Source organism: Leuresthes tenuis, unplaced genomic scaffold (assembly GCF_036924035.1).
Source record: "Leuresthes tenuis unplaced genomic scaffold, fLeuTen1.0.hap1 SCAF_3, whole genome shotgun sequence".
Lineage (NCBI taxonomy): Eukaryota > Metazoa > Chordata > Actinopteri > Atheriniformes > Atherinopsidae > Leuresthes > Leuresthes tenuis.
Window position 1 is genome coordinate 37,490,248 of NW_027325357.1, and position 27,358 is coordinate 37,517,605.

The 27,358-nt window shown below is 42.8% G+C and overlaps 2 protein-coding genes across 4 annotated transcripts in view; both read right to left on the bottom strand.

Annotated features, from left to right (window-relative positions):
• The window catches only part of atxn7l2a (ataxin 7-like 2a), a 28,200-nt gene extending 17,906 nt beyond the window's left edge, over positions 1-10,294 (bottom strand). For 2 of the 3 annotated variants that reach the window (XM_072382965.1, XM_072382964.1), the window contains exons 1-6: positions 10,165-10,294; positions 9,129-9,197; positions 7,033-7,369; positions 5,199-5,449; positions 4,741-4,823; positions 3,101-3,312 (exon numbers count right to left, since the gene is read on the bottom strand). In XM_072382965.1, the coding sequence (XP_072239066.1) occupies positions 3,101-3,312; positions 4,741-4,823; positions 5,199-5,449; positions 7,033-7,369; positions 9,129-9,197; positions 10,165-10,294 (1,082 nt within the window). Of the gene's footprint in view, positions 1-3,100; positions 3,313-4,740; positions 4,824-5,174; positions 5,450-7,032; positions 7,370-9,128; positions 9,198-10,164 lie in introns of all 3 variants that reach the window. The other variant, XM_072382963.1, reaches the window with a different exon arrangement.
• Positions 10,295-12,421: 2,127 nt separating this feature from the next.
• sypl2a (synaptophysin-like 2a) lies at positions 12,422-26,308 on the bottom strand. Its single transcript, XM_072382973.1, has 6 exons — positions 26,138-26,308; positions 25,877-25,951; positions 20,025-20,140; positions 19,477-19,675; positions 16,034-16,207; positions 12,422-14,095 (listed from the first exon to the last, which is right to left on the bottom strand). The coding sequence occupies exons 1-6, from the start codon at positions 26,150-26,152 to the stop codon at positions 13,970-13,972; spliced, it is 705 nt and encodes a 234-aa protein (XP_072239074.1). The 5' UTR covers positions 26,153-26,308; the 3' UTR covers positions 12,422-13,969.
• Positions 26,309-27,358: the final 1,050 nt, after the last annotated feature.

Consider the following 27,358-nt stretch of genomic DNA (forward strand, 5'->3'; position numbering starts at 1 on the left):
GGTGACCTGCGGCATAATGCAGAAACTATACGGTGACCTGCAGCACGAAGCAGAAACTATACGGTGACCTGCGGCACGAAGCAGAAACTATACAATGACCTGCAGCACGAAGCAGAAACTATACGGTGACCTGCGGCATAATGCAGAAACTATACGGTGACCTGCAGCACGAAGCAGAAACTATACGGTGACCTGCGGCACGAAGCAGAAACTATACGGTGACCTGCGGCACGAAGCAGAAACTATACGGTGACCTGCGGCATAATGCAGAAACTATACGATGACCTGCGGCATAATGCAGAAACTATACAGTGACCTGCGGCATAATGCAGAAACTATACAATGACCTGCAGCACGAAGCAGAAACTATACGGTGACCTGCAGCACGAAGCAGAAACTATACGGTGACCTGCGGCATAATGCAGAAACTATACGGTGACCTGCGGCACGAAGCAGAAACTATACGGTGACCTGCGGCATGATGCAGAAACTATACGGTGACCTGCGGCATAATGCAGAAACTATACGGTGACCTGCGGCATAATGCAGAAACTATACGGTGACCTGCAGCACGAAGCAGAAACTATACGGTGACCTGCGGCATGATGCAGAAACTATACGGTGACCTGCGGCATGATGCAGAAACTATACGGTGACCTGCGGCATAATGCAGAAACTATACGGTGACCTGCAGCACGAAGCAGAAACTATACGGTGACCTGCGGCACGAAGCAGAAAGTATATGGTCACTTGCGGCACAAAGCAGAAACTATACGGTGACAGGAGAGACTGAAATGACCATAAACGTTATTACAGCCAGTGTAAAGAAAAAGCTGCCATTCAGTAATTTTGATTCCAACTGTTCAGATTGTTTGAATTAAGGTGAATCTGACTCTCAGAAACAACAGTGTGTGTGTGCAGCTCATTGACATAATCAGTGACTGACGTGTCAACCAAACACCTTCGTACCATATTTATTGGGGGCGAAGCACCCATTGTGTTAGTAGCTTTTGCTATTATTATTGATCTACTTTCTGCTGCAATTGAAGTCTATGGCAGCCCCTAGAACGCTATGGTAAAAAGTTTTGAAATTTGACACACGTATTCAGGTCAGTGTCATTAGCAAAGTCAAGAGTTTTCATTCCCGAAAAGTGAACTCTCTTGTGCCACCAACACGTCAAAGTTTGAAGTGCATTCAGCAGTATAACTTTGGACTCGTCAGTCCAAATTTCACAAATGAGGTACCGTTGGAATTCTTGGATCGAGACGAGTCCAACACACCCTATGATGTCAGATTCCGTCTAATTAGATTTTCCACCATTTTGAATTTCATCAAAAACGTTCAAAAAGCATTTCAGGTCACGCAGATTGTCCGATTACAACGGGATTTGACACACAGAATCTTCAGACCAAGCCGCACAAAATTTGTGATGTGGAATTTTTTTTTTTAATTTTTCGCTTTCGTTTGCCCTTAGCAGCTAGTCAAACTCGGTGCCAACACGCCAATCAGGAAGTGAGGCCATATCTCTGCGATGCATTGATGTATCGATGCCAAACTTGGTGTTTGGACTCATGACGCCTTCCTGAGGAGCCATAAGCATGCCGGCTATGTAGCCCCCCCCCCCCCCCCCCCCCCCCAAAGCTATATTTCCATCTTAAAATCTTTACTGAGAAATATTTTGGTAATGACCAGACAGTTTAACCAACAGAAATATATAAATAAACTGTTCTTATATTTCAAAGGAGAGGATTAAACTTAAGGTATTTATTTATTTCAATCCATTTTGGCTTCCTGGGTTAAAATGTTGTTTTGTTTTGTTTTTTTCTTTGTTAACCATTAAGAACATATTTTGTTACTGTTTTGCCAAAATCCTTTCCGAATCAGTGATGCAGTGGAGAGTAGAATAATATGAAACCATTTTATCAAAGTTGATCTAAGCAGTGCTCCTTTTTGTGCTGCTGCTGTTTTCAGTGGGGATCACCAGCAATGTAAGTGGAAACAGTTTGTCTGAAGCCACTTATAAAAGCATGTTATGCCTCTTAATTTGTCTTTTTTTCCCTGCGTCGTATCAAAAACGTTATTAATCATTGAATAATATTCATTCAGTAACATAACAACCATAATCCACAGCAACACCTATTCACGAGGAGTCTATTCAAGCCATGTTCAGCATTCTCAGAATATTAGTCGAATACCTTTGGAAATACCCCCCTGGCCATGACACTAGGGCCCTGAAATGACCAACATGTAATTATCAAATGGGTCATGAACCCACAGTGGAAAAAGTCAGCATTAAATATATAAAGTTACAGCAACTGAGGCCTCTACAGTGTAGCAAGTCAAACATGCTTTGGTGGTCAGTCTGAATAGTTCAATGTGTTGTCAGGCAGCATAGCTCTAACACTATCCACCAACCTGGGTTTACTGGTTTTCAGGGAAAAGATTGAAGAGACTATGAGCAGAACCAACCTTTTTCAATGAGGCAGGTGTAGGCAAGTTAATTTAATGAAACTGAAACTGTCCCACGGTGCTGGAGGAAATTAACAAAATGATTGAGGGTGAGTGTACGAGATCCAGCCAGAAAAGTAAACGCCTGTGAACATCTGGCTCTTGGGTGCAGACTGGAAGGGTTTAATCACCATTCAAACCTGAGTCAAATGGATCTGCAGAAGACAAGCGCTTTCATCAGCCCCAACTCGGAGTTGTGGTCAGTAGAAACAGCCTGGAGGACACAGTGTAATGTCATCCATTCATGTTGTCACAGTGACACGCATGTCTACTGAGAGACAGAGGTATACGGGACTTGTAAGTTTTAGCCCACTGAGCAATGATGATAAGGCTGCAACTACAAGCAATGAAAAAAAATGTATGGCTTGTTTTAGTGGGTCTACAAGCATTTAAGAAAACCCATTAAAACATGCGACTTCTGGAGTAAAAACAGTATCGCTGTACTGTATGTGGTGATTAAGATTCTGGGATGGTTACAACAGCTGACCAAGAAGTTAAACTGTGTGAAAGTGGCCATCAAACCCATGTTAACATGAATATTTACAATCTCTAGAAATCCCTTAATGACCACTCATTAGTAATCTTCACAACCTGAAGGCAGGCAGGCTGGCCAGAGGTCTCCTGCAGTGTGGAACACCAGCCTGCTCCCTGGGGGCCTCAGGGCTGGTGGACCCTCCAGTAGAGGAGCCTCCCTCCAAGGCCTGGGCCCCCTTCTCTCGAACCTTCGTCTTCAGTTCTGCCACTAGCTGGTCAAAGTTTTTGCTGCGGCCCGCCACTTTCCTCCGCTGGTGGATGGAGTGGATCTGAGGATGAGTATAAAGATTCAGATAAAGCTGAGGACACTCTGCTTGTTTCAGTTGTGTTCACATTTGGATCCATCCCAGCTTCAGCTTTAAGTAACGACTGAGAGACACTTCAGGTGAACACTATTTAAGTTTGTTTTTTTTCCCCAGAGAGAAGGGACAATATCGTTTCTGGACTGCCAATCATTTTAAAATCCTCTTGTGCTGAGGGGTTTCAACTTAAGACTCCATCTGTGGTCACACTCACACACAGCTCTGCGAGTTACAACACATCCCATAGCGTAAACAAACTTGTGAAACTAAAAGACGTTTCAATACATGATAATCACTTTTTCTATCGCTAAATGAATAGCATAATGAGCCCATGGCATTGTACGGGGCAGATGCGACTTATTGCTCTGTGATACAGGCCACACTATCAGGCCATGTTGTCTCACACCAAATGGACATGGCCTCCCACACTCACACCAACCACAATACAAGGACTCTTCCTGTGTCTTTAAGAGGAACTCCGGTATTTTCAAATCTAGAGCTTATTTCTGGCATGAAATACGTTCATCTACTCACCGAGAACATTTAGGTGAAAGTCGGCGTCCTTCAGAAGATATTTAGATAACTCGAGATCCATATAACTGAGTGAACGGGGCTTAGACGATGCAGCCTCTAAATAAGGCATTATCTGTCTTTATTTCACCAATACTTTAAGAAGAATGAATGAATGTGTGCTATAGCTCTGTTAGCTCATAGCTCTGTTAGCTCATAGCTGCTGTGTTGTTGTTATTGGCAGCTATCGGGGGGCTTATAGAGGGCTCTCTACACACTCGTCTACTGCCAGAAATAAGGTCTAGGTTTAAAAATACCAGAGTTTCCCTTTAATCCATTTGCATCGCTCAGTATCAGATGGAGCTGATCAGTAGCAAAAAGCTGGGATTGTGCTTTCATTAATCTGAAAACCGCTCTGATTTCATTATTCCCAACTTTGCACTTTTAATGGCAGTTTAGTTTCCTTCAGTGCGACACTGTAGGCCTTGCCAACCCCCCAATGCAATTAATGGGAAATAGCTTAAAAAGAAAAAAAGCAATTCAAACGTTCATGTGCTTGAAAACAACCCTTACCAAGCTAAATAAAACTTAGTCAGACACAAGGACATAGAATCTACATTTCATGCAATTAAAAAGTTTTTGCTGTCAACTTTCCGAGAAAGGATGATTACCAAAAATAATACCTAAACTTATTAGCTGTTGTCCAATTGACGAAGAGACCACACTTGTGTTTCTGCTCTGATGTGTTTTAATTAAGTTTAATTAATGTTTTTATTAAGTCAAAGACACAGATGATCCCACCATACACTGTCACCAGAACTATGAAGAAAAAACACCACTGTGTTGCTGAAAGCCTTCAGAGTCAGAGGAAGCGGAGCTACTTACATTACATGTCAACAGACGAGTGCAGACTTTCTTCCTGTCGGGGTCGAGGACGCCGCAGTGTTTGTCCAAGTCACACTCCCTCTCTGAGGATACAGACACAATCTCAACCATGACATCACAAACGATAATTAAGGCCTTCCTTTGTGAGGCAGGGAAAAAAAATACAACAATTACAAATATTGACAACTGTGTCTATGTTTTCTACTAACTTTATCACATGGTAGATTTCACCTTTACACATGAATATTAATGTTGAAAAGGGTGCAAAACACTGTCATCATATCATGATGGCAACACATATTCTTTCTTAATCTTATAATATGATGATGTTTTATGCGATTACATCTGTACGACTACTCTTAAAGAGTCTCAATTAAATTAATACAAATTAGATAATCAGGCCATCCACTCCTCTACCTAACAGTCAGCATTACCCCAGTCTGTCCTTGTGAACTCACTGGAGGCCACTTTGTTGTAGGGCCGGGGGATCCGATGGCCCGAAACCACAAAGGGCTGAGCAGAATCCTTCCTCTGAGTGGGGTGCCTGTCACTGGGTGATGGCCTACCAGTGGGAGCGCCTCCATGTGGCCAAGGAGGATCTCTGAGTGAGGGAGGTGGAGACATTAACTGAGGCTCCAGAGGCGGCGGCTGCTTGAACACTGATGATTCTGAGTGGCTGCTGTGGGAGGACATCTCCAGCGGGGAATGTCTGTGGGACACGAGGAGAATTACCAGTTCAAAGTTAGCTTTGTGACATATCCTACCAAAGTTTTAAATACAGATATGAAAAGTCAAATCACACCCTCCTCTCTTTGCATGGAGATGATTTTTTTTGGGACCTGTGCAGTAGGACTGCCACGATTAGTCAACTAGTTAAAATAGTTGACAGCTAATTTAATTGTTGATGCGTATTTTTTTTTTTGTGTTTGTTTTTTCAAACTTTGTTTTTCCTCAAAGCTGCTGCAGCACCTTCCACTGCTGCGTCTGCCTTTCTGTCCTTGACACACATGCGCAGTAGTGGTAACCGGGGTCAGCCGTGATGTCACAGGAAGTTAAACCAGACGGGCTCTGGTATCATGGCTACCCGGCAACGGAGCTCAGAAGTGTGGGAGCATTTTAAGAAACCTAAAGACAAATGTGTGCAATGCAATATCTGTAAGGCAGAACTTGCCTTCCACGGCAGCACAACGACGATGCACGAGCACCTGAAAAGGAAGCATGTTGTTGTAGCCGATTGTGAAGAGGGACGTCATCTTGGTAAGCTAACTGGCTAGTTAGCTGCTAAAATTAGCGTAAACAGAGAGTTAACTTGCTACTTACTCATATTGATAACTGTAAACGTTAACATATTTCATGTGTTTTCTGTAACGTTATAACACTGATGTGTTAGAATAGGAAGGCTAATGTTACGTTTCAGTGCTAAAATAGTACGTTCATCTTCAATGGACGGCTTTGTGACAAAGCTAGCTACATCCACACCTCAGCAAGCGAATGTCTTGACTGAGTCCGCTCTGAACGTGTTGGTGTTATATTTGAGTCAGTGAGACCAAAACTTTTTGTGAATAATTCCTTAGTTTCAGGTGCCTGCCTCATTTAATTTAAATGCAGCTATGTTTGATGCCAGAGACAAATGAAGGAAAGACCAACCTAAAAAACCTTGAAGTATTTATTTTTGTGTGTTTGCTACACAGTTAAATAATTGTTTGTTGCAACAAGCTGCATATTTCATCAAAGGGTTAATGAACTATGATATTAATTGTCTTTTTTTTTTTAGTTAGCATATACCTTAAACACGCCAAGCTGAAAGCTAATGATGATTATCTAAGAGCAGCTGCACCCTGGTGCGATAAGCTGTATGTTTTACATTCAATATACGTACGACCCGATTAGTCGACTAATCGAAAAAAGTAATCTGTGATTAGTCGACTAATAAAATAATCGTTTGTGGCAGCCCTACTGTGCAGTAACTTTAGTTTTTGAGTTAAATAATAAAGAGGTATCACATATTAATGAGGGAGCTTTAGAGGAGTTGGTGGGTAGACTCTGTCCCTTTCAAACAGAGCCAAGGTAGCCATCTTATTTCATTTCCAATACCTGCCCATCTATTTTCTAAATATTTCCAACATTTCCAAACAGATCATCACATTAATCTCTGGGCAGAGTGAAAAGCAGATTTCCCTAAAAATGTTTTACTTGGATCCAGCCAATACCTTTACTCTGAACAATATATTTGATGCTTGACCCCTAAACTCAGGTTTGAACTTTGTTTCTGACTTGTGCCACTGTTCTTACCTAACTCCATCCTTGGAATTCTTGGAGTGTTTGTACAGGGGTGGGGTGGAGGGTGAAGGTGGGGCTGCCCGTAGCTGCCCAAGCACCTGCCCTCGACCCTCCCATGACGAAGCGGAGGCAGTGTTGGTCCCGTGGGAAGGGGAGTGGCCGTGTTGGGGTCTCTGGGGCAGAGGTGCAGGTGTGGGAGAGCGCAGTCGGCCATACAGCTTTGCCAGAGGGCCGTGTCTCCGCTCGCAGTGCTTTTCAAACGCCTGAGGCTTCACTACTTGGCCACAATGGCTGCACACCACCAAGTAGAAGTCATCATGGCCAGGGTAGAGGCCAAAGATGGACATGTCTGGAAGGAGAAACATGTCATTTTGAGAGAGCAGGTAGAGATGATGATGCATTATTCACAGTGGTGGCTACTCTCACTTTGGGCTGCTATACCTTGTACATAAGCGTGTGAGCTTTGTGTGGACGACTGGTGTGACCACAGGTACTAATTTGTGGACTTAATTCAATATGCATATGTGCAACAAACCACAGTCTGAACACACTGATCTGATGGAATGCAGCCCTCCAACTAAAAGAGACACGTGTCCACATCTACGAGGGCCGCAGTCAACCACGGGCAGGACCACAACCAAGAACGGCCTGATAGAATTGTTAGAATTTCTTTAAAATGAGAGCCAACACATTCTCTGAAGAAGATGAAAACTAAGTGATAAACGAGAACAAGAAGAAGGAACAGAAAACACGTGGATGACGACCACGTCTTCTTCATCAGGTCGTTTGTTTGGCTGGTATTCCTATGGATGCAAATGCAGCATGGCAGAGTGCAAGAAGGCAGGCATGCTTCCAAACACACACTATCAAGGTATTTCTTGTGATCCATTGTATGATTCTCAAATGAGGGACACCGTGGAAGTGTCTGTTGGACAGCTGCTGCCACGGACAGACAGCCTGATGGTCCAACATCAATACTCACTTAAGTCTTTGCAAAGCTGGACCTCCAATGAATTACTGCCTGTGGCCAAAGCAGGAGACCAAAAACAACTAAGGCGCAGTTCAATGAGACTATACAGGTTACTGCTAGTCTGCAGTAATAACAGTGGACATTTGAGATTTGCATATACTTTATTCCATTATGATATTCAGAGCCAGGATAGTCTTGACTTAAGCTCCTTTCAGATCTCTTCATTCATCTGACAGCAAGTAAAGATGTAGACATGGTGTGTGAACGAGCATCCTGCTGCTGCTCTGTACCAACTTTAACCAGTATTTACAAGGTCAAACCAAGTAACTAGCCCCACCCAGCATCTCAACCAAATGACAACTGAGCTGCATCTTCTGCTCTCTGACAATATGTTCAACAGCTCCCATCCACCACCATGTGGTTTAACAAAGTGCAGTGAGCATGATACTAAATCCTTTAGTAAATTATATGTTATGAGAAAACAATGAATCTAAAGACCAGCAGTTTTGGGTGGTGCTCAAACAGTCAGCTGTGGAGTTGATAACAACAACACGGTTACTGCAGTACTATCAAACCCTTTCTGTATAACAAGGACTGTTCAAAAGCCTTAAAGATGCAGAAAAGTATCATTTTGAGATGTTTGCCCTCACTGCCAGCGTTTTACACAACCAAGTCTTCTAATAATCCTTTACGGTGTAGTGTGACATGCGTTTCATCTTTTAAGTCCTAAGTGATGCACAGGTTGCATCAAAATTTTCAAAACACACCAACTGTCAGGCTGACGAAGAAAAAAAAAGAAAGAAAAGGCTTTTGGAGGATAGTTTAAAGTTTGCCAGGAATCTTCTCAAGGATTTGATTTCATCCCTTATACTGGGTTCAATTATCATAAATTACTGATAGAAATTGTTCTGATTGTACCTGTTGCTGTAAGAACTTTTCTGTCGTATGTCAGCCCAAAATCCTGACAAACATTTTCAGGTCTCCCTGTTGCTGCCACAGGCAGGTCTGAATGAAACGTGAGGAACATTAACAAGAGAATGACCCATGTGAAAATGAATTGATGTCACTTTAACAGCCATTGGTGTTATTAGTCTCTAGTCTGCAAAGGACTTAAGCCGTATGGACGTCAGTGACTTACCCTCTTTACTGAGTGACATAGCCTCTGCAACCTTTTTGCCATTCTTGTTGCAGTCATCCACATCAGGCCCTAAAACATCACATAACACACATGTTCAAAAAGCCCCTTGAGAGCTCTGATGCCTAAAAATAGTACATCCATTTCAAAACAAATAATAATCTTATCTCATACATCATACAGTTTATCAGGTCGTTCAGCTGGGTTATATAAAGGACTGACTTACAGGTCAACTGCTCCACTTCAGGCTGCTATTCTGTGCTTTTATCAGAGCTAGCTGACAATGAGTTGCTGTTTGCACTGTGTAATGAATAAAGACATTATTTAATAGTTATGGTCCCTGCATCACTTGGGGGAAGATGTGAGACAACTGGTGAGCGCACATACTTCAAAGTGGCCGATACAGGAGGACTTTTTAAGTAATATCTCCTGGCATATATAGTCATGTTTCCATGAGTACAGCGGTGGAAGGGAGGCTGCCAGTCGTCAGATAACGTTAAGATGAGGCTAAAAGAACACCGGTTAACGCTGGCTAATACCAAAGGCTGGGCCAGCATTTACATGGTGGTAGCAGCAGCAGACTCCTCCTCCGTCACCGGTACCTACTCTGATCCTCCTTTGGCTAGCATTAGCATGCTAACGCTGGCTGCCGTGCTAGCCTAGCTTTCCACGGTGAGAAGTTGCTCGCCCAGCCACCCTCTCTAACCTCCTTCCGCTCGGATGCCACCGCTGCCCAGCTGCTATCAGTCACAGCAAGCGGATTCCTGAAGTGCTGGCAGCATATTTTACTGTCACGGCATCAAAACAAACGCTATAATGACCATGTCTTAACATATTTCACTATTTTTGTCTTGAAGACAGCGTTTGCCTTGGGAGCAGCGAAAAAGCAACATGTTATCCACCCAGCACTAGGACCCGGCAGGGTCTTTGTTTGGGTAACATGGTTAGCCTTGTCCATCGTTTCTACAAAAAATTAACCACAGTGATTTTGTAAAATGATTCCGTAGAAAATAGTGTTTGCGCCAGAATGCTTCCTTACCGTCTGCTGCTGTCACGCAGGCCAAGTCGGCCCAGGCAGTCCAGCTCTGACCAACGAAATCATCGAGACTAGGTACCCGCCGATCCAGAGCAGCCATTACTTTTGCTGCGCGTTCACGCACCGCCATCATCACTGCGCGGCAAGCAACTTACGTCATATGTCGCGTTCTCGAAAAGATAGGAACTTCCTGCGTGCGCGTTCTGAAACGGTCTGAGCAGAAGGGATTGAGAGAGCTACATATTTACTCACATCAATTCAATACAGTTCTGATTCATATATACATATATCTGAGAAATCTGACCACTCTCTTTTACACAAATTAATTACATAAATGTAATCCTATGTTAAGAAAAGCAAGTTCCTTTGTAAACATATCAAATTGAGAGGATTCACTGTGTGAGGCACAGCATTATCACAAGAAAACAATAAAAGTAGGTACCCCATTCTTTAGTATAAGTAAAGACAATGCAAATGGAAAAACACACCCTGGATTCTGTGCAGCAAATGTCTAAGAACTCTCTGATCAAACTGATGTGGCTTTATTTTTTGCCCTGAGGCAGCAGGATGGGGTCACACCTGGCCCCAGGATTATGTTCACTGGGAGAATATGTTCCAAAATGGTGACCAGAAGTCACCAGCCCACAAACGTGAATACACCCTCCTCTTTTCTAATCCCCTTACGTGTGGTTAAGCCTCACACAGCTATTCAGAGCTGCACCAAACACAATTCACCACAAAGACATATTTCTGGGTCTTCCTCAAGGGTCTGGTGCTATCAGTCATTTAATTATTTTTTTGTTCCACAAAATAGGTTGTAAAATAATTGACCTTTGACATCCTCATAGTCTCAGACAGTGTTTTTATTTTGTACTGTTGGATCTCAGAGCTGCATTAGACACTGAAACATGTCTGGATTAAAGTAACCACTTCAAATTGGTCTAAGTCATATTTATCTGATAGATTTCAACCACTTTGTTTATGTACGCAAAGAGTCATTTTTTAATTTATATATACTTCCATTAGGGAACATTATCAGACAGCATAACACAAATTTCTTTTTCCATGCAGATGATTCTCCATGAAACCAATCAGTTGGTCAAGCATGTCTTGAAGACATAGATCTGGATCACTATGAAATTTCACACAAAACTGTGGTTGTCAAGTTAGCAGTCAAGCACAACTTGGAACTGACCCTGAGTCACTGAATGGTTTGGCAGATCAACATCTTGAGGCCAACCGAAAGTCCTTCTCTAAGGCATCGCCATATTTCTCCCATGCCTGAGTTTTGGCTTCAGCAACCACCAACACTGCAGTCCTTTTGGCTATTCGGTACCTGTTAGCATCCAAACCCGACAGGCCTCCTTCTTCAGCTTGGCGGCTTCCCCCACCACTGATGTGCACCAGCAGCTCTACTGATTATCCCAACAAAAGGCACTGACAACCTTCAGGCCACAGCTTCTGTAAGCCACATCCGCAGTGGAGGTCGTGAACATGGTCCATTCAGATTCAATCTCCCCTGGTAGATGAGAAAAATTCTCAGAGTTGTGAGTTGAAGATCTTGCAGACATGGGCCTCCACACGGATTTCCCAGTTCACCCTTACTACACGTTTGGACTTAGGTCTATCTGTCAGTCTTCAAACATATCCAACTCACCACCAGGTGGTGATCAGTTAACAGCTCTGCCCCTCTCTTCACCCAAGTGTCCAACGCATATGGCCACAGGTCTGATGATAGGCCTACCATCATTGACGTTTGGCCAAAGGTGGCCCATTTCCAGGTACACTTGTGATCAAACATGGTGTTTGTAATGCACAATGCATGGCTAGCACAGCAGTCCAAAAACAAGACACCACTCAGATTCAGATCAGGGAGGCTATTCATCCCAATCACAGCTCTCCAGGTCAAACCATCATTGCCAACATGGGCACTGAGGAACAACAGAATCCCCATTTGGCACCCACTCCAGAGACATCAAGAAGGCCGGGTGATCTGAGCCCAAACAACAGTCAGAACCTTCCCTCCTGCAACTTGCAATCGCAGCGAGGCGACCCTCTCGCTTACTGGGAACAACTCAAACATCGAGGCACTCATCCAGGGGCTTGTGAGTATATTTCTGCAAGCCACTGTACACAGAAGTTCCTGAAATGTCAAACTATCTGTTAACCAGAAGGATGGGTGGTGAACTGTTAGCTTGCTAACTTCTAAACACATGCATCAGTAATTAAAAAAGAAAAAAAGAGACAGAATCCAGAAGTAGTGAAGCTCTCTTGTTTTACATGTCAATACAGATGAACCATTTGCACAAACAAGGGATAAAATACACAAAGTTCATCGTCAATAATCCATTATAAAAACATCCCACTTTTATGGTACTCTAAATAAACCAAGATTTATCTTTAAAATTAATCTGGGTGTCCTGTCCTTAAAATCATATATTACTTAACTTGAGACTCCAATATTCCCTGCAGTCAAAATGACCCAACACTTTATTAATGTTGAGTTAATTCACACAGATGCACCTTAGTGCAAAGCAAAGACGTTTTATGTTGACATAAAGTCAAGAGTGACTCATGAATTCAACACAAAAAGTGACAATGAATGTAGTGGTTATCAATTCACATCAACAGCACAAGGAGCAGGATTAAAAGAAAGCAGCAGTCCATCAACCATGTTTTGTCTGTTGAAATGTGAAACAGTTCGGTCAGAGGTACTCAGGGGCACAACCAACTTAACACAAATTTAGTTGTTTTTTTTAAATAAAAATGAAGGAAAAGTAATTGAACACAAGTTGCACACGGAAACATTTCCCCTGTGAAAAAGATGAAGCCATCACTGTTCAAATATACAGCAGACCAATTCAGATTGATAAAAATACACATCAACTGTATATAAATAATGTCACTGTAAGTGCAACAGAAGAAGGAATAGTTTTAGAGCAAGGGATCAGTCTGGAACATTTATATCAAACTAAAGCTAAACATAGTTTGGGCTGACGTGTAAACTCCAATGTGAGGTTGAGCACAAACGCACCTGGAGTAATCCTGTAGAATCTCCTTCGCTTTGGACTGAAAACAAACTAAATGCTTCTACAACCTGAAAATGACACTTTCCAATAAAGGTCTTCTTACGAGGATAATATGAAAACTGCAGAAGGCATCAGTGTCAGTAAACAAAAAGTGTGTTGAATCCAAGTGTTTTAGCGGATTAGAACACTGGAGGGGAACAGCATAATAAAATATTGTGGCCTCCAGGCCATAAGTCACCCATTGGACTCTTCTTCAAAAAGCTTGCATTTGCTCCTTCCTACACATCTGCCTCTGTAAGGTTCTTATGGCTACATTTGCTCCTTTTCCTTCTGCATCGGCTGAGCTTCATCTGAGAGTCACATTTTTACATTAGGTGGTGCTTTGCAGGGAGGACAAGGCGCTCACGTGGAGCAATGCAGGTCTGCTGCACTCAAAATCACATATGCACAGTTCAATGTTTAAACTCATGCTACTTAACCTAAACTGCTAGTTGTACAAAGTGTAAAAGCATATTAGTTTTTATTTGCACTCATGCTTTGAAAGCTCAAAGGTGCACAGTGTTGGATAAACATTTTGGGAAAAGTGTAGAACAAAGGGGTACTCAGAGATTAAGGACTAACTAAAGCTAAAGAACAAAAGAATGGGGTTGGGAGCTGAAAGGGGGCATTCGTGACATTTTTTCTTTTTTAATTTCATTTCTGCAGGTAAACATCACTGCGCCACATAACACATTTCTCTGGTGGAAAATGGCTATGCTTAAGGACCCCCCGTGATGTGGTTAAGGCACAGGGGCCCCTCCTTCCTCCATGGTGGCTGGTGGGTTCGGATCCTTGTGGAAAGGAGTCTCCTTGTAAATGAACCAACAGTTACCTGCCCACAGGATCACGTTCAAAAAGCCAAAAGTCTAAAGAAAAACACAGAAACAGGATCATCAATCAATCATCAACAAATAAATGTTAACAGCTAAAAGCTTTAGAAACTCATTAACTTATATTAAGCCATGTATTAAAAAGCATGTGGGCACAAAACACGCCTTAGTCATGAGCAGAAAAATGCTATAATTATTTCGCCATATCAGATAGGAGATATTTTGGGGGAAATGCATTAATTATTTTCAAAGGAGCCTGACACATTTCAGTCTTATGTTTTCCCAGAATGACATGTTAGAGTGCTGCAGCAAACTCACTCCAAGCAGTGAAGGAGAAGGTGTGGTTTGACTTTTAAAGACCAGAGTGCACTGCCTGCCCCTCTATGCAACAATAATCTATCATCAGCCACTCACTCCCATGTGGTGCATCGTGTTGAAATTAAAAACTAGCAGTTTGAACAAATGGATGAAAGTATTCACAAACATGACTCGCACCAGAGAGCTGCCTTCATTACTTAAGTCAACAAGGGGCTTAAAATAGCCTTCAGACATTTTGGTGCATATTTCACAATGTGTATCTGTTCCACCACATCCAAAAGGTGGACTGTCAGACTGAGACTGAAGTGGTCAAATAAGGACAAGGGACCAGCAGGTTCACAAAACTACATCAACTTTGTGCTCATAAAGTACATCTGTTTGCAAATACAAACTCTTCTAAACATGTATTTAGTTCAAACCAGAGAGAGGAACAGTGCAGTGAAAGTTATCAATGCAATGGTAAACAAGTAAGGAAGCGTTGACACAGACCTGCACTTCTCTGGGAGCCTGTTCCACATATTTCGTCCATAAAAAGCAAAGGCAGCTTCTCCAGCTTTAGTTCTAACACTGGGCTCTCATAACGTATGAGACTATCTGAGATGTACTGTGGCCCCAAACCATTTAAAGCTTTATAAACCATCAGCAGTATTTTAAAAAGGGCAGCCCTGAAACAAACGCTTCAAGATATGGGTCTGAACAGAGATAGTGACCAAATCGAAACAACTGGACAAGCTTTTGAGACCAGCTGGTACGATCACAATAGCTTCCTTCCCATCCAATGAAGCAACCAGCAAAGCAGCCACAGAGCCTACAGCATCATCCTTGACTCCTCCCACAATTCCAACAGATTGTTTTCCCATTTGTCAATAAAGAGGAATTCTAAAAACTAACAAGAACAGGTTCCTCAAACGATTCGTACCTCTGACAGTGTATGCCAGGGCCAACAGCTTCTCCACTGTGACTCGTGGGACTTAAGCAGGGACTTGATCAGGGCTCTCTCAGGGCTAGGGGGCCATTGATTGTGGCCCGATAACAAGGCCCAGACAGGGCTAACGGAGGATGATGCATGTAAACAGCAGAAATCACCCGGGACATGGCTCAGGTACCACATTCAGAGACAATCAATGAATTTTTTTACATTCATTTATTCAGCCACTAATTTATTTTGCTAGTTAACCAGTGAAATGACTGAACTCAAAGTCTGTGTCTGAAGTAAAAGTTGGTGCAGTTTGTGCAAACCTATTGTAGTTATTCACCGTAGTGCTGCTTTGCATTGGGTACAAAATGCACTGCCCCACTTTCACAACAGGTGAGGTGACGTTTACGACGACACAACATGTTGTGGGGGGCTTTAAGGGCATTACTCCAGGGCCAGAGGCCCCACAGTTTCAGCAGTAGTAGGTGATTCAATTCTACCCAAGATTAAAAGTTCTCTATGAATGTGTAACCCCGCCCCCCCATCCAAATTACTGCAGCAGCCACTTCTATCATGTCTATCAGATTTGGACGGTTGTTCTATAGATCGGCTTTAAAAGTTGATCAAACAAAATTCCCCGCAGTTGTCTGTCACAAGACCAACGTAAGAACACTGAGAAATTAGGGTTTTATCAGGAAGGTTTAATAGGGCCTGCGTCAGCTGTCTCTAACACATCTTACCACTGAGGCATTTAGGCGGCCCATGGAAGGGAAATCTCCAGCTTTACAGATATCCGAGCATAACTCCACCAGGTGGCTGGGGTTAGTGGCCCATTTGACATCAGTCAGGCCTTTGCCCCAAGCCGAGGAGGACACGAGCCACAGAAAGGCAAAGGCAGCAGTCACAACCAGGTCCTGGTCACAGTAAAAAGGAAAAATAACATGTTAATGTACATATTCATACCATATTCACTTAGACACAAGTGTATGTATATATATATATATATATATATATATATATACATACACATACACTCACTCGCCATTTTAGGGCTGAACGATATGGAAAAATAATCTTTTTTTTTTTTTTAAATATTGCCATTGCAATTTAATAAAGCAATTCTTTTTTTAAGTTCCTTGTCTTTTGTATTTTTCAACAAATATAGGGATTATATAGTAGACAAACTCAGCTGTTTTCAGCTCTGCAGTCACTCTTTGCTTGCATTTTTTATACAGCTCCAGTATAGCAACCTGGCTAAATACGTTTGGGATGGCATGCTGCACCGCTTATCCAGTGTATTAATTAAGGCTGTAAACCCAGGCTTGGTCACCGTGGTGATGGGCATGCCCCTTGCCGAAAACTCGTTATTGCTTGAGTAATTTCTCCGTGCCGTTTTGACCAAGTTTCATGTGGAGTCATGCTTTCCAACATTTCAGTTAACTGTCTGGTGCTGTGTTGATGATGTGATACGCTGCTAATCACCATTTGAGCCATGCAGTTATATATGACTTTATGGTTTTTTAAAATTGTTGAAACAAGTTTGTCGTGTTGCCTCGCGAGGTAGCAACAGTAACAAGACATGTTTTGCACAATACCTGGCGCTGTGCAGCATCCTGTTTTTTAAAACCAAAATAATTCCACACAGCTGAAGTACTGCTCCTCTTAGAAACTAACACTTCTTTAGTGTTGGCTGCTGTCGTGGCTGTGCCTGAGGTCATCTCGTCTGGTCAGTTTTTTTTGTCCCTTTGTGTGTTGAAAGTCACACGACTTAAATCGCAATGTATGCAATTTTTTTACATTGGGATTTTATCGCAAATGCAATTAATTGTTCAGCCCTTGGCCACTTTATCAGGTACATCTGTTTCATTGTTTGTTAACACAAACAGCTAATCAGCCAATCGCATGGCCGCAACTCAATGCATTCAGGCATGTAGAGGTGGTCAAGACAACCTGCTGAAGTTCAAACATCAGAATGGGGAAGAAAGGGCATTTAAGTGACTTTGAACGTGGCATGGTTGTTGGTGCCAGATGGGCAGGTCTGAGTATTTCAGAAACAGCTGATCTGCTGTGATTTTGACACACAACAATCTCTAGGGTTTACAGAGAGTGGTCCGAAAAAGAGGAAAATATCCAGTGAACGGCAGTTGTGTGGACGAAAGTGCATTGTTGATGTGAGAGGTCAGAGGAGAATGGCAGACTGGTTAAAGATGATAGGAAGGCAACAGTAACTCAAATAAGCACTTGTTACAACCAAGGAACCAAGGAATACAATCTCTGAAGGCACAACACGTGGGACCTTGAAGAGAACGGGCTGCAGCAGCAGAAGACCACACCGGGGGCCACTCCTGTCAGCTGACAACAGGAAAGTGAGACTACAATTCGCACAGGCTCACCAGCATGGACCCATCCTGCCTCGTATCAACTGTTGAGGCTGGTGGTGTAATGGTGGGGGGCTCAAAGTGTGCCATTTTCTTGGCACATTTTGGCACCCTTAGTACCAATTGAGCATAGTTTAAATGCCGCTGCCTACCCGAGGATTGCTGCTGACCATGTCCACCCCTTTATGAGCACATTGCACCATCTTCTGATAGCTACTTCCAGGAGGATAATGCACCATGTCACAAAGCTCATATGACCATGACAATGAGTTCACGGTACTCCAGTGGCCTCCACAGTCACCAGATCTCAATCCAATAGAGCACCTTTGGGATGTGGTGGAACATCTCAAATTTGCATCATAGATGTGCAGCCGACAAATCTGCAGCAACTGTGTGATGCTATCATGTCAATATGGAGCAAAATATCTGAGGAATGTTTCCAACACCTTGTTGAAAGTATGCTACGAATAATTAAGGCACTTCTGAAGGAAAAAGGGGCTCCAACTTTTTACTAGCAAGGTGTACCTCATACATTGGCCAGTGTGTGTATCTGTGTATACACATGTGCATGTATATACACAGATTGACAAAGCCGCACACCATTTGTACTCAGCTGTATTAAGTTTAGCAGAAGTCAAAATGTACATCAGAGAATTGCTATTAGCGAAGACAGTAAAGTTGTCACCATATAGGAAGTCAACAACTACGACAGCGCCAAAAACAACCAAGTTGGGCGCTTGTTAGCAGTATTTGCTTAGCAACAGGCCCCTGCTTGCATAGGCTATGGCTCACAATCTTCCCGTTAGAAAAACACACAAACAACAGTGGTACTGAGAGTCACTGATCACTGAGAAGCTCACTGCTGCTCCTGTCCTGAGGTTTTTGCATCAGTGTGAAGCATGAATGGCTTCTGAAGATCAGAAAACCCCAGGACAAGAGCAGCAGTGAGCTTCTCAATGACCAGCGACTCTCAAAGTGTTTTCTAGGGTCACGGTATGGACAAGATTTGTGTTTTGGTTTCAATCTTCTGCGTAATGACAAATAATGTGAGAGAATGCTGCAGTTTCGTGTTCATGGAAACGTGGCTTAACGACAGCATTCGACTCGACCACCTAACATGCTCCTGAGCCGACAGAGCCTGTGGTGTATGAGGTGAGACATGTGGCAGCGAGGTCTGCATTTACATCAGTGACAAAAAGGCAGTGTGGAGATCCCGTGGCTGTCTGCAGACATTGTACACCACTGGCAGAATTTATGATCATAAAGGGCCGACCGTTCAGCCTTCCAAGGGAACTTACAACCATCCTGCTGGTCGCCGTTTACATCCCTCCCAGCCCCAACAACAGCGACAGAAACGAGGCACTCTGAACTTCATCACGAAAGCCGGTCCTGATGGATTCCTCATTGTGACTGAGGATTTTAGTCAGACAGGCCTTAAATCGGTGCTTCCAAAAACACACCAGCACATTGACTTTCAAGCAGAAATCATTTTCAACCTGGCTTATCCCTAACCCTCCCCCACTTCAGCTTTTCTGAGCACACCACTGTTGAGCTAATACTAGAATACAGACCAACAGTTAAAGAAACAAAAGCAGTTCTGAAGCAGGTACGGGTGTGGCCAGAAGGTGCTACCTCAGCTCTACAGGACTGCTTTGACACTACACACTGGGAACTGTCCAAGCAAGCAGATGTGAAATAAAGTGACAAAAGCTGAGGGTAGTGGGCTGTCTCTTGCTTCAGATGTGCATGAGAAGGGTTAATGGGTACAGAGAAAGCTCAGCGCTGGCCGCAAGATCTGTACTTACTGTGACAGGACCTCGGGTGGTCTGACGATAGACATTTTGGTAGCCCAGGTAGAGGATCAGCGTGGCAGTGCAATAAAGGAACCCAAACACACCGACGCAGACAAAGAATTCTGCTGAGGAGGAGAAGTCGCCCTGCAGGTAGGTGTTGTTGGGTGTAGTGCCATTACATGTGGGAATCTTAAATGGCTGCGCTGACAACCTGAGGAAAACAAGTAAGGGACAACGCAGCTTTACCAGGTACTCTGATGCCTGCTATTTCAGTATTGTGAGATTTCACCTGATCCTCACCTGTGATTATGTTCTATCCAATAAAAGCAGCAGGAGAAAAAGGATGAAGTGAGATTTGAAACATGTTCTAAAGACTGCTTACAACAATAACGCAGAACCTTCAACTGATCCAAGTCTAGTTCAGTTTTGGCTTTAATATCAAATCCACCGAGTAACAATACTTTTCACCAGAAGATTGAGCTCTAGCAGGCATTTGAGTTTAGCTCTAGGTGTGTTGGTGTTGGTATTATAAGTGGGAGCACTGTAGCGTTCTTCAGTACCTGAATGGGTAACCAAACACGGGTTGGACCTCCAACACCTTCATGGGACATGCGACAGTGAAGTGTGTTGATCCAAAATAACCTCCAGTGGTGGCAAAGGCAAAGATGGCGAAGACCTGTTAAAGTAGAGGAATTTATCAGGGTAGAGGTTAGTTTGACTGACACATGTCCTAAGCTACCAGGTTTTCTGTTTGAAAGGAAATCAAATCTGATTTTGTTCAAAAGGTCTGAAAGTAAATTACAAACTTTTTTTTGCAACACAGTCAGAGTAGAGATGTGAACTAAAGTCAATATTACTTTGATACCTTGGATCTTCTTCTCTTTCAGAGAAGAGTAAAAGACCAGACTTTCTTTGCGTTTTGCTCCAACTTCCCCTTACTTGCCAATCCCACGCTTCCCTGTTGTGGTCACATCCCCGTTCCACACAGGAAACCCCCTCCCTCAGAGAACCAAGGACAAACACGGCAAACATTTTAACTCGAATCTGACGGATTAACTCTTCAACAAGTCACCTTTTTAGATCTTACATGTAAGTCTGAATGCCATCTTCTGAATCTGTCTCAAGAGAGTAAAGTAGTTATTATATAATGAATCAAAGAAGCTTTTTCTTAGTCCAATATGTGTGGAGATAGCTACTTTGCTCAGTCAATCACAGACTTTATGTGCGAGACACTCGTGAAGGCAACAACAGCATGGTGCAGACATTACACGGGTGACCTGCAGCATGTTGGCAGCTTTTGCTTTGGACCCCAGGTGTTCATCCCTACACTTCATCTTGATTATTCAATTAAAGAAGTCAATCAGTAAATCTGACACTCAGAAACGACAAAGCTGGAAGTTGCAACTCAACACATTGATATCAATTCCATCTCAACATTATTTTGGTAATGAATAGACAGTTTAACCTAAAGAAATACCAAACTTCTCTTTTATTTTAAATAATGGGTTTAATATTGACCAGTCCAGGGTGTGCCCCGCCTCTCGCCCGATGACTGCTGGGATAGGCTCTAGCCCCCCCCACAATCGTCCGATGGATTAAGTGGGTATAGAAAATGGATGGATGGGTTTAATATTTCTTTGGCTTCTTTGTTTGAAATGCAAAGGATTCAACTAAATACTTCTTCTTGTACACTGCTACTTAACTCTGTGACATTTGACCTGGAACAAGTATTTAACAACCCTTGTGGGATGCAAGAACCCTGTTGTTAAAACAAATCATCGTCTCATTTCTACACATGTATGGCCATGTCAGCGTTTGTCTTGGTGAAGTACGATAGGCAAAACATTTCAAAAAGATTAGCCAAAAGAGCACATGTGTGGCTGGATGTACCCTGCAACCCACTGAAAAGGGGTTCAACTGGACCTCATGAGTCATCCAACTCGGTAGCTGAGACCCACTGGGGAGCCCTGCTGACAAATCTGACCTAACTCGAACACAAGCAGCAAGCTTTTATTATGAAGGGCCCACCAGAAACAACCTTATCACATTGGTAACACTGGCTTCTGCAGTTGGAGAACTGAGTTATCATGATGAGAAAGCTGTCCTTACAATTAATTACAGTGACACGAATCCGACCCTGAAAGTGCTCTGGAAGGAAAAGCACAGTAAGGGTTTTCCAAATTACTGACATATGAAGCTGCTGGTGAAAGAACTATCTTATAAAAAGACTATGGCTATGTCATTATCTTGAGGCTAAACTGAATCCATCCATTATATTCCACTTAACTGAGGTCAGGTTGCAAAGGCAACCAGGAGGCGTCCTAACCAGATGAACCACCTCAGCTGACTCCTTTCTATGTGGAGGAGCAGCGGCTCTACTCCGAGCTCCCTCCGGATGGTGGAGCTCCTCCCTCCTGATGACGGAGCTCCTCCCTCCTGATGACGGAGCTCCTCCCCCCTGGGTGGCAGAGCTCCTCCCCCCTGGATGGCAGAGCTCCTCCCCCTATCTCTAAGGCTGAGCCCAGCCCCCTTCTGAATGAAACTCATTTCAGCCATAGGAATCTCTGACCTGACTCTCTGGGTCGCTACCCAGATCTGGAACGAAGATGGATAAGCAAATCAACCTTTTGGCTCAGCTCCTTCAACAAACCAAGCAGCGTCCTCATTCCTGCTGACGAAGCCCAGTCCATCTGTCGATCTCGGTCCAAATTGTCTTCACTTGTGAACAACATCCTGAGATACTTGAGCTCCTTGAAGGACTCATCCCTGACTCGGAGGGAGCACTCCACCCTTTTCCGGTTCAGAACCTTGGTCTCAGATTTGGAAGCCGACTTTCATCCCAGCTGCTTTACACTCAGCTGTGAACCACTCCAGTGTAGCTGAAGCCAACAGAACCACATCATCTGCAAAAAGCAGAGACGTAACGCTGAGGTTCCCAAACCAGACTCCCTCCTCTCCTCTACTAAACTTTGAAATCCTGTCCAGGGATATCACAAACAGGATTGGTGACGAGGGGCAGCCTTGATAGAGTCCAAAACGCACCATAAATAAGCTAGACTTTGTGCCAAGAATGTGAACACAGCTCTTTGGTTACACGGGTATCGAATAGCCTGCAAAGCAACAATGGCACCCTGCACCTCTCCTGGGGAGCATGGTCAAAAGTCCACAAACCACATGAGATTGCATGGTCAAGGATCTCCTCAATCCGGCCAGCATATCCTCCATCGAGGAGGCAAAACTGAATGAATGAAGAATTGATGATGCGAATGATTAGGCTTTTTCTGAGTTCATGCTTGAACTGTCAGAACATTTAGATACTTTCACAATAAAAGTGAAACATACTGAAATATAAAATGCCTACATGTCGTTAGAGCAAACCACCTGACTGGATAGTTCAGCATGACTTGATAAGGAAAGGTCTAGCCTCACAATGGCTGCCAACGTGTATTACACAACAATTTGTGAGTAACTTTGGGTTCCTGCAAATGTGTGTGCATGTGGAGATGTAAAAGAGAACAAGAGAGCTAATTGATTGATACTGACCATTTCAATAACAAAAAGGCTAACTCAACATCTATCTGTTTTTTGTGTGTGTGTGTGTGTGTGTGTGTGTGTGTGTGTGTGTGTGTGTGTGTGGGGGGGGGGGGGGGGGTAACACAGTTAACCTCACATTAATGGGTAGAACTCATGCACTACACTTTACAGCCAGTCAGAATGATCCCTCTCACTGACAGACAACATCAATTTAGTATGTTGAATCGGCTAAAAAAACAACAGAGAGCGAGAAGCAGAGAAGTGTGATGCACTGGAGTTTGGACAACACTTTAGCAGCCTCGGACCCACACCTCGATGCTGGTTATGGCACAAACGCGATGCACAACGGTGCATTCTCCATCACGTTGTTTCTTTCTGACGGCAGCGACAACAACAGTAATATCGTCTCCTTTGACTTCCGGGTGACGATCGGGGGAAAAAATCTGGAGCATGCGCAGAACGCTCGATCCGATCCACTGTCGTCTCCAGGCACGTTAAGTGGGCAATCGGATCGAGTTATCTCGGGTCTTAATCCGATCGCGAGTAACCCAATCCGATCTGTTTTTTTGTCAGATTAAGGTGTCTACATGAACTGAATAACGCAATCTTATTGTAATTTAGCCATTAATCTGATGGCACGCATGTAACCCCACTGACTGTGACAACTGCCACACTCCTCTCTCCCCCTTCTTCTTTTCTCGAATAGAAAGCTTCTCAGTAAGGCATGCGCTTCTTGCTTCTGTATTTTCTTGTGAGAGTTATGTTCTTTGCTCACTATCATCCACATTATTCTAAAATTATCACAGCAACTACACAGGAGTTAGAAACAATTGGCAAAAACACAGGGAAAGGCACTAAGGCAGAGAAGAACACGAACTCACCCACAATTCTGTATCGAAATGGAATTTTCAAAAATGGGTTTAATTTTTCAGGTATCTCCAACTCTCCACAACATTTCTCAGCTTTCATCCCAGGCACCACCTCACACACATTCCAGCCAGCAACGCTACAAACAGGAGACGGCAGCAGCTCGTCACAAGGTGCTGATGCAAGAAGGTCAACAGTTCATTCAACAAGCAGATATATGTCAACAGTAACTAACACCTCACAACACAATCCAGACTACTACTAAACTGAACTGGAGAGAAATCAAAGTAGAAAACATGCCTTGCACTTTTATCACACTGAAATATGATAAAAGATTTACTGCCCGCACATGGGTGACCAATAGGAACACTGCATTTGTGACCTCACGGTTCCTTGTTATTCAAACTTTAGTACAGACTTCACTGCACACATATGGTGCCAAAATACCAAAGGTTTTCATGGAGCTCTATAATTTCAATGACAATGATTTGAACTTAGTTTGACCAAATTCTGGTTAGTGTTAGATGCCATCAAACTTTATACAGGTGACCTCTTTTGTTAAATAACTAAAAGACTTGGATTTGTGTTACTACAGAGGAGTCTTATTCAGACTGAAATCAACCCGAGAAGAAAAAATGCAGCAATCAGAAGGGTTAATGTTCAAAAACTTGGATTTGACTGCAGTGTAATGTGCTCATCAGCGTGAGAAATGTGCAGTCAGAGAAGTGCTAAAGAAGTTCATAGTGTGCAAATGAGCAAATTGACTTAGAACAGTCTACATACACCACATCCTCAAATAAGTAAAACAAATGAGATTGTTAAAGTTATCTGTAGTCCATTCATGGGTGCTTAAAAAAGCCACCTTAAGCTATTTCACAGGTTTGTGATTTTATTTTGGGGAACTCATAGATTTACAAGCCTTAATAATAATAATTTAAAAAAACTGAACAAGATTACGGGCATGTGTGTCCAATACTTGTTTGAGTGGTTTTAATTTGAAATAAAATTAATAATTTTTCACTTAATAAAAAAAATTAAAATACCCCAATGCAGCATCACTTTCAATTTGAGAGTTTCCAACATTTCTAACCATGCGTTTATATATTGTTTGACTGATTCTAATAATTTGTAACATAACTAGAGATCACAAATCAGTTGATCCATTTGAATCTGAACTTGACAATAAATTCTCAACCTTAACTTTTGCACGATTAAGATAAATGCTGGAAAAGAGAGGTAGGCTTTTAAACACACCCTCCTGGAATGACCCAGCAATAGGTATTGCTGGTTATTTACGTTAATCAGCAACAGCACATTGCTGCTCCAGATGCCCACACCTTATTTATACAAAGCACCACCTACTGTCAAGGACAAGAGAGCACAGTGGTGCAGCACGCAGACCTTTGGATCTCTGAAGGCTGGCAGCCACACCGGTGATGGCATACCTGAACGGTTTTATTCTTCATGCAGTGAAAGAAGCAGTGGCTCTCTGCTGCCTCACCACAGCCTGGCACAGCTGGTTTGGTTGGAGCGCCAACTCAGATCTGCTTTAGCCTTCAACAACCATCTTCATAACATGGTGCCAACACCACCTCCGTGTGGTGCTACCATCTGCTATAAGACAGCATCTTTGATCCAAAGTCACAATGTCTTTAGTTTTCCTGGTAAGCATCACAGCAGAGCCTGAGTTTTATCACGGTTAAGACTTTCAGTCTCAGTTTGGTTAACACTGGTAAATTAAAATTTAATCCAAAGTCAAGAAATAGAGCAAGAATCCTGAAATGTTGTCTTCACTCTCTAATGCCTTCCTGTCCAATACATGGGCTGGATAAACCGAGGGGACTCTTTCTGAGTAAACAGGAACACTGTTGTGATCAGATTTGTCACTGTTGTGACAATGTGTCACTTGTGTTCACAATGTGTCACACAATGTGTCACACAATGTGTCACCGAACATTAAAGGCCATTTAATGTTCGGGTTTTTTTTCTTTTGTTTTCGAACTTTACTTACCCATTCCAAAACACGAATAAATCCAAGAGGTTCTTTCAATGGTCCCAGGTCCAGAGAAAATCCAGACACCAATTTCTGCAAACAGGGTGTGTAAAGTGACACGCAAACATGTTCATGTTAGCGCCGAAACAACTATCATTACCTGCTTGTCACCTTGTAGCTAGTAAATGGCTCTCCCCTCTTAGTTAGCCAACCAACCCACTGCTAGCAACATGCTAACGCTAGTTCATGCCTGTTTGGGTATTAAACTAACTGACTTACCTGAACAGTGTCCATTGGAACAGGTATGGACGAGAAAGTAGTATGTTACCCGCTTCTAATGTTGTCACTTTGTCCGTGAAGCTAATCTAAAGTTAGCATTAGATCGTTGGCATGCGTTACAACGGATGTCCGCAGGTGGCAGAGTCCAGGCAGGCAAACTGTCAAAACCTGTACAGCAACTGAACCGCTGTCAAACCCACCAAAATAAAAGTCACACTACTTCCGGTTAGGGTTTTTCAAAAATGTTCTCTCTGAAGCACAACGTCTCACCTGTCTGTGAGGCTGTGCACTCTTCTGCCATACACCGGTGTCGTGCCAAAGTACTTATCCCCAACAGAAATGGTATCCCCTGACGTAGAAGCGCGCACTCGCTCGGTAGAGCTGGCTCCTCCTAACGATTCATCAACCATAGACATATACACGTAGCTTCTTGTTGTCAGTGAGGTTTTGCTAAGTCTCTTATTATTTGTAGAACAATACATGCTTCGATTTGTCTGTAGCCAACGTTATGGCTAAATTATGATTCATTTCAAAGAGCTGAGAAAACCGAGAAAACTGAGAAAACATAAAAAAAACAATCGTACTGTAGCCGAAACTGTTTACCACCAAAATCATTCATTTAATTTTTTCTTTATCTTTTAACGATGCTTTAATGCGTGTGTGTATTGACTGCGATTACACGAATACTGTGAAGAAGCGGTGTCCAATAACACGCTGTCAAAACGCGTTACAACCGCGCCACTGTCCTGACTTCTATACTTTCTTTAGCTCAGTTAATTGATTCGAGATTGAATATGAACAATGCATAACTGTACACAATATTTAATACATTTAGTCCTCAGATCCATGGCAAAAGAGTAACCTTTTGGATGCTGGACGTGTTATTCAGCATATATTTCAGATCATCCTTTGTTTCTGTTGTAGTCAGAGGCGTTTTTTGGCACGGGCGAACTGGGCAGTCGCCTGAGGCGGCACTTTTTCATGACTCGTGGGGGGCGGCACGAGCACTTTATGGTATTTTAATATTAATATTTATGGTCTGTCATAAAAAAAAGTCACAGACCATAAATAAATATTGAACATCAAAAATTTCCTGTCTTTTTCGGTCAGTGTATTTTTTGGACATTGGGTTTTCCGTTCAGAAAATGAGTGGTTATTTGATTTTCATTTTAAAATTCAAAATTTAAATTTAAAGATTCAAGATATTTCTCTTTATCAGGG

What these genes read in the sequence shown, in the direction of transcription:
- sypl2a (XM_072382973.1), bottom strand. An exon ending in GTGTTTGGTTACCCATTCAG is followed by an intron (nt 19,676 to 20,024) that starts GTACTGAAGAAC and finishes TGTTTTCCTCAG; the next exon opens with GTTGTCAGCGCAGCCATTTA. An exon ending in GCCGCCTAAATGCCTCAGTG is followed by an intron (nt 14,096 to 16,033) that starts GTAAGATGTGTT and finishes GTTTTTCTTTAG; the next exon opens with ACTTTTGGCTTTTTGAACGT.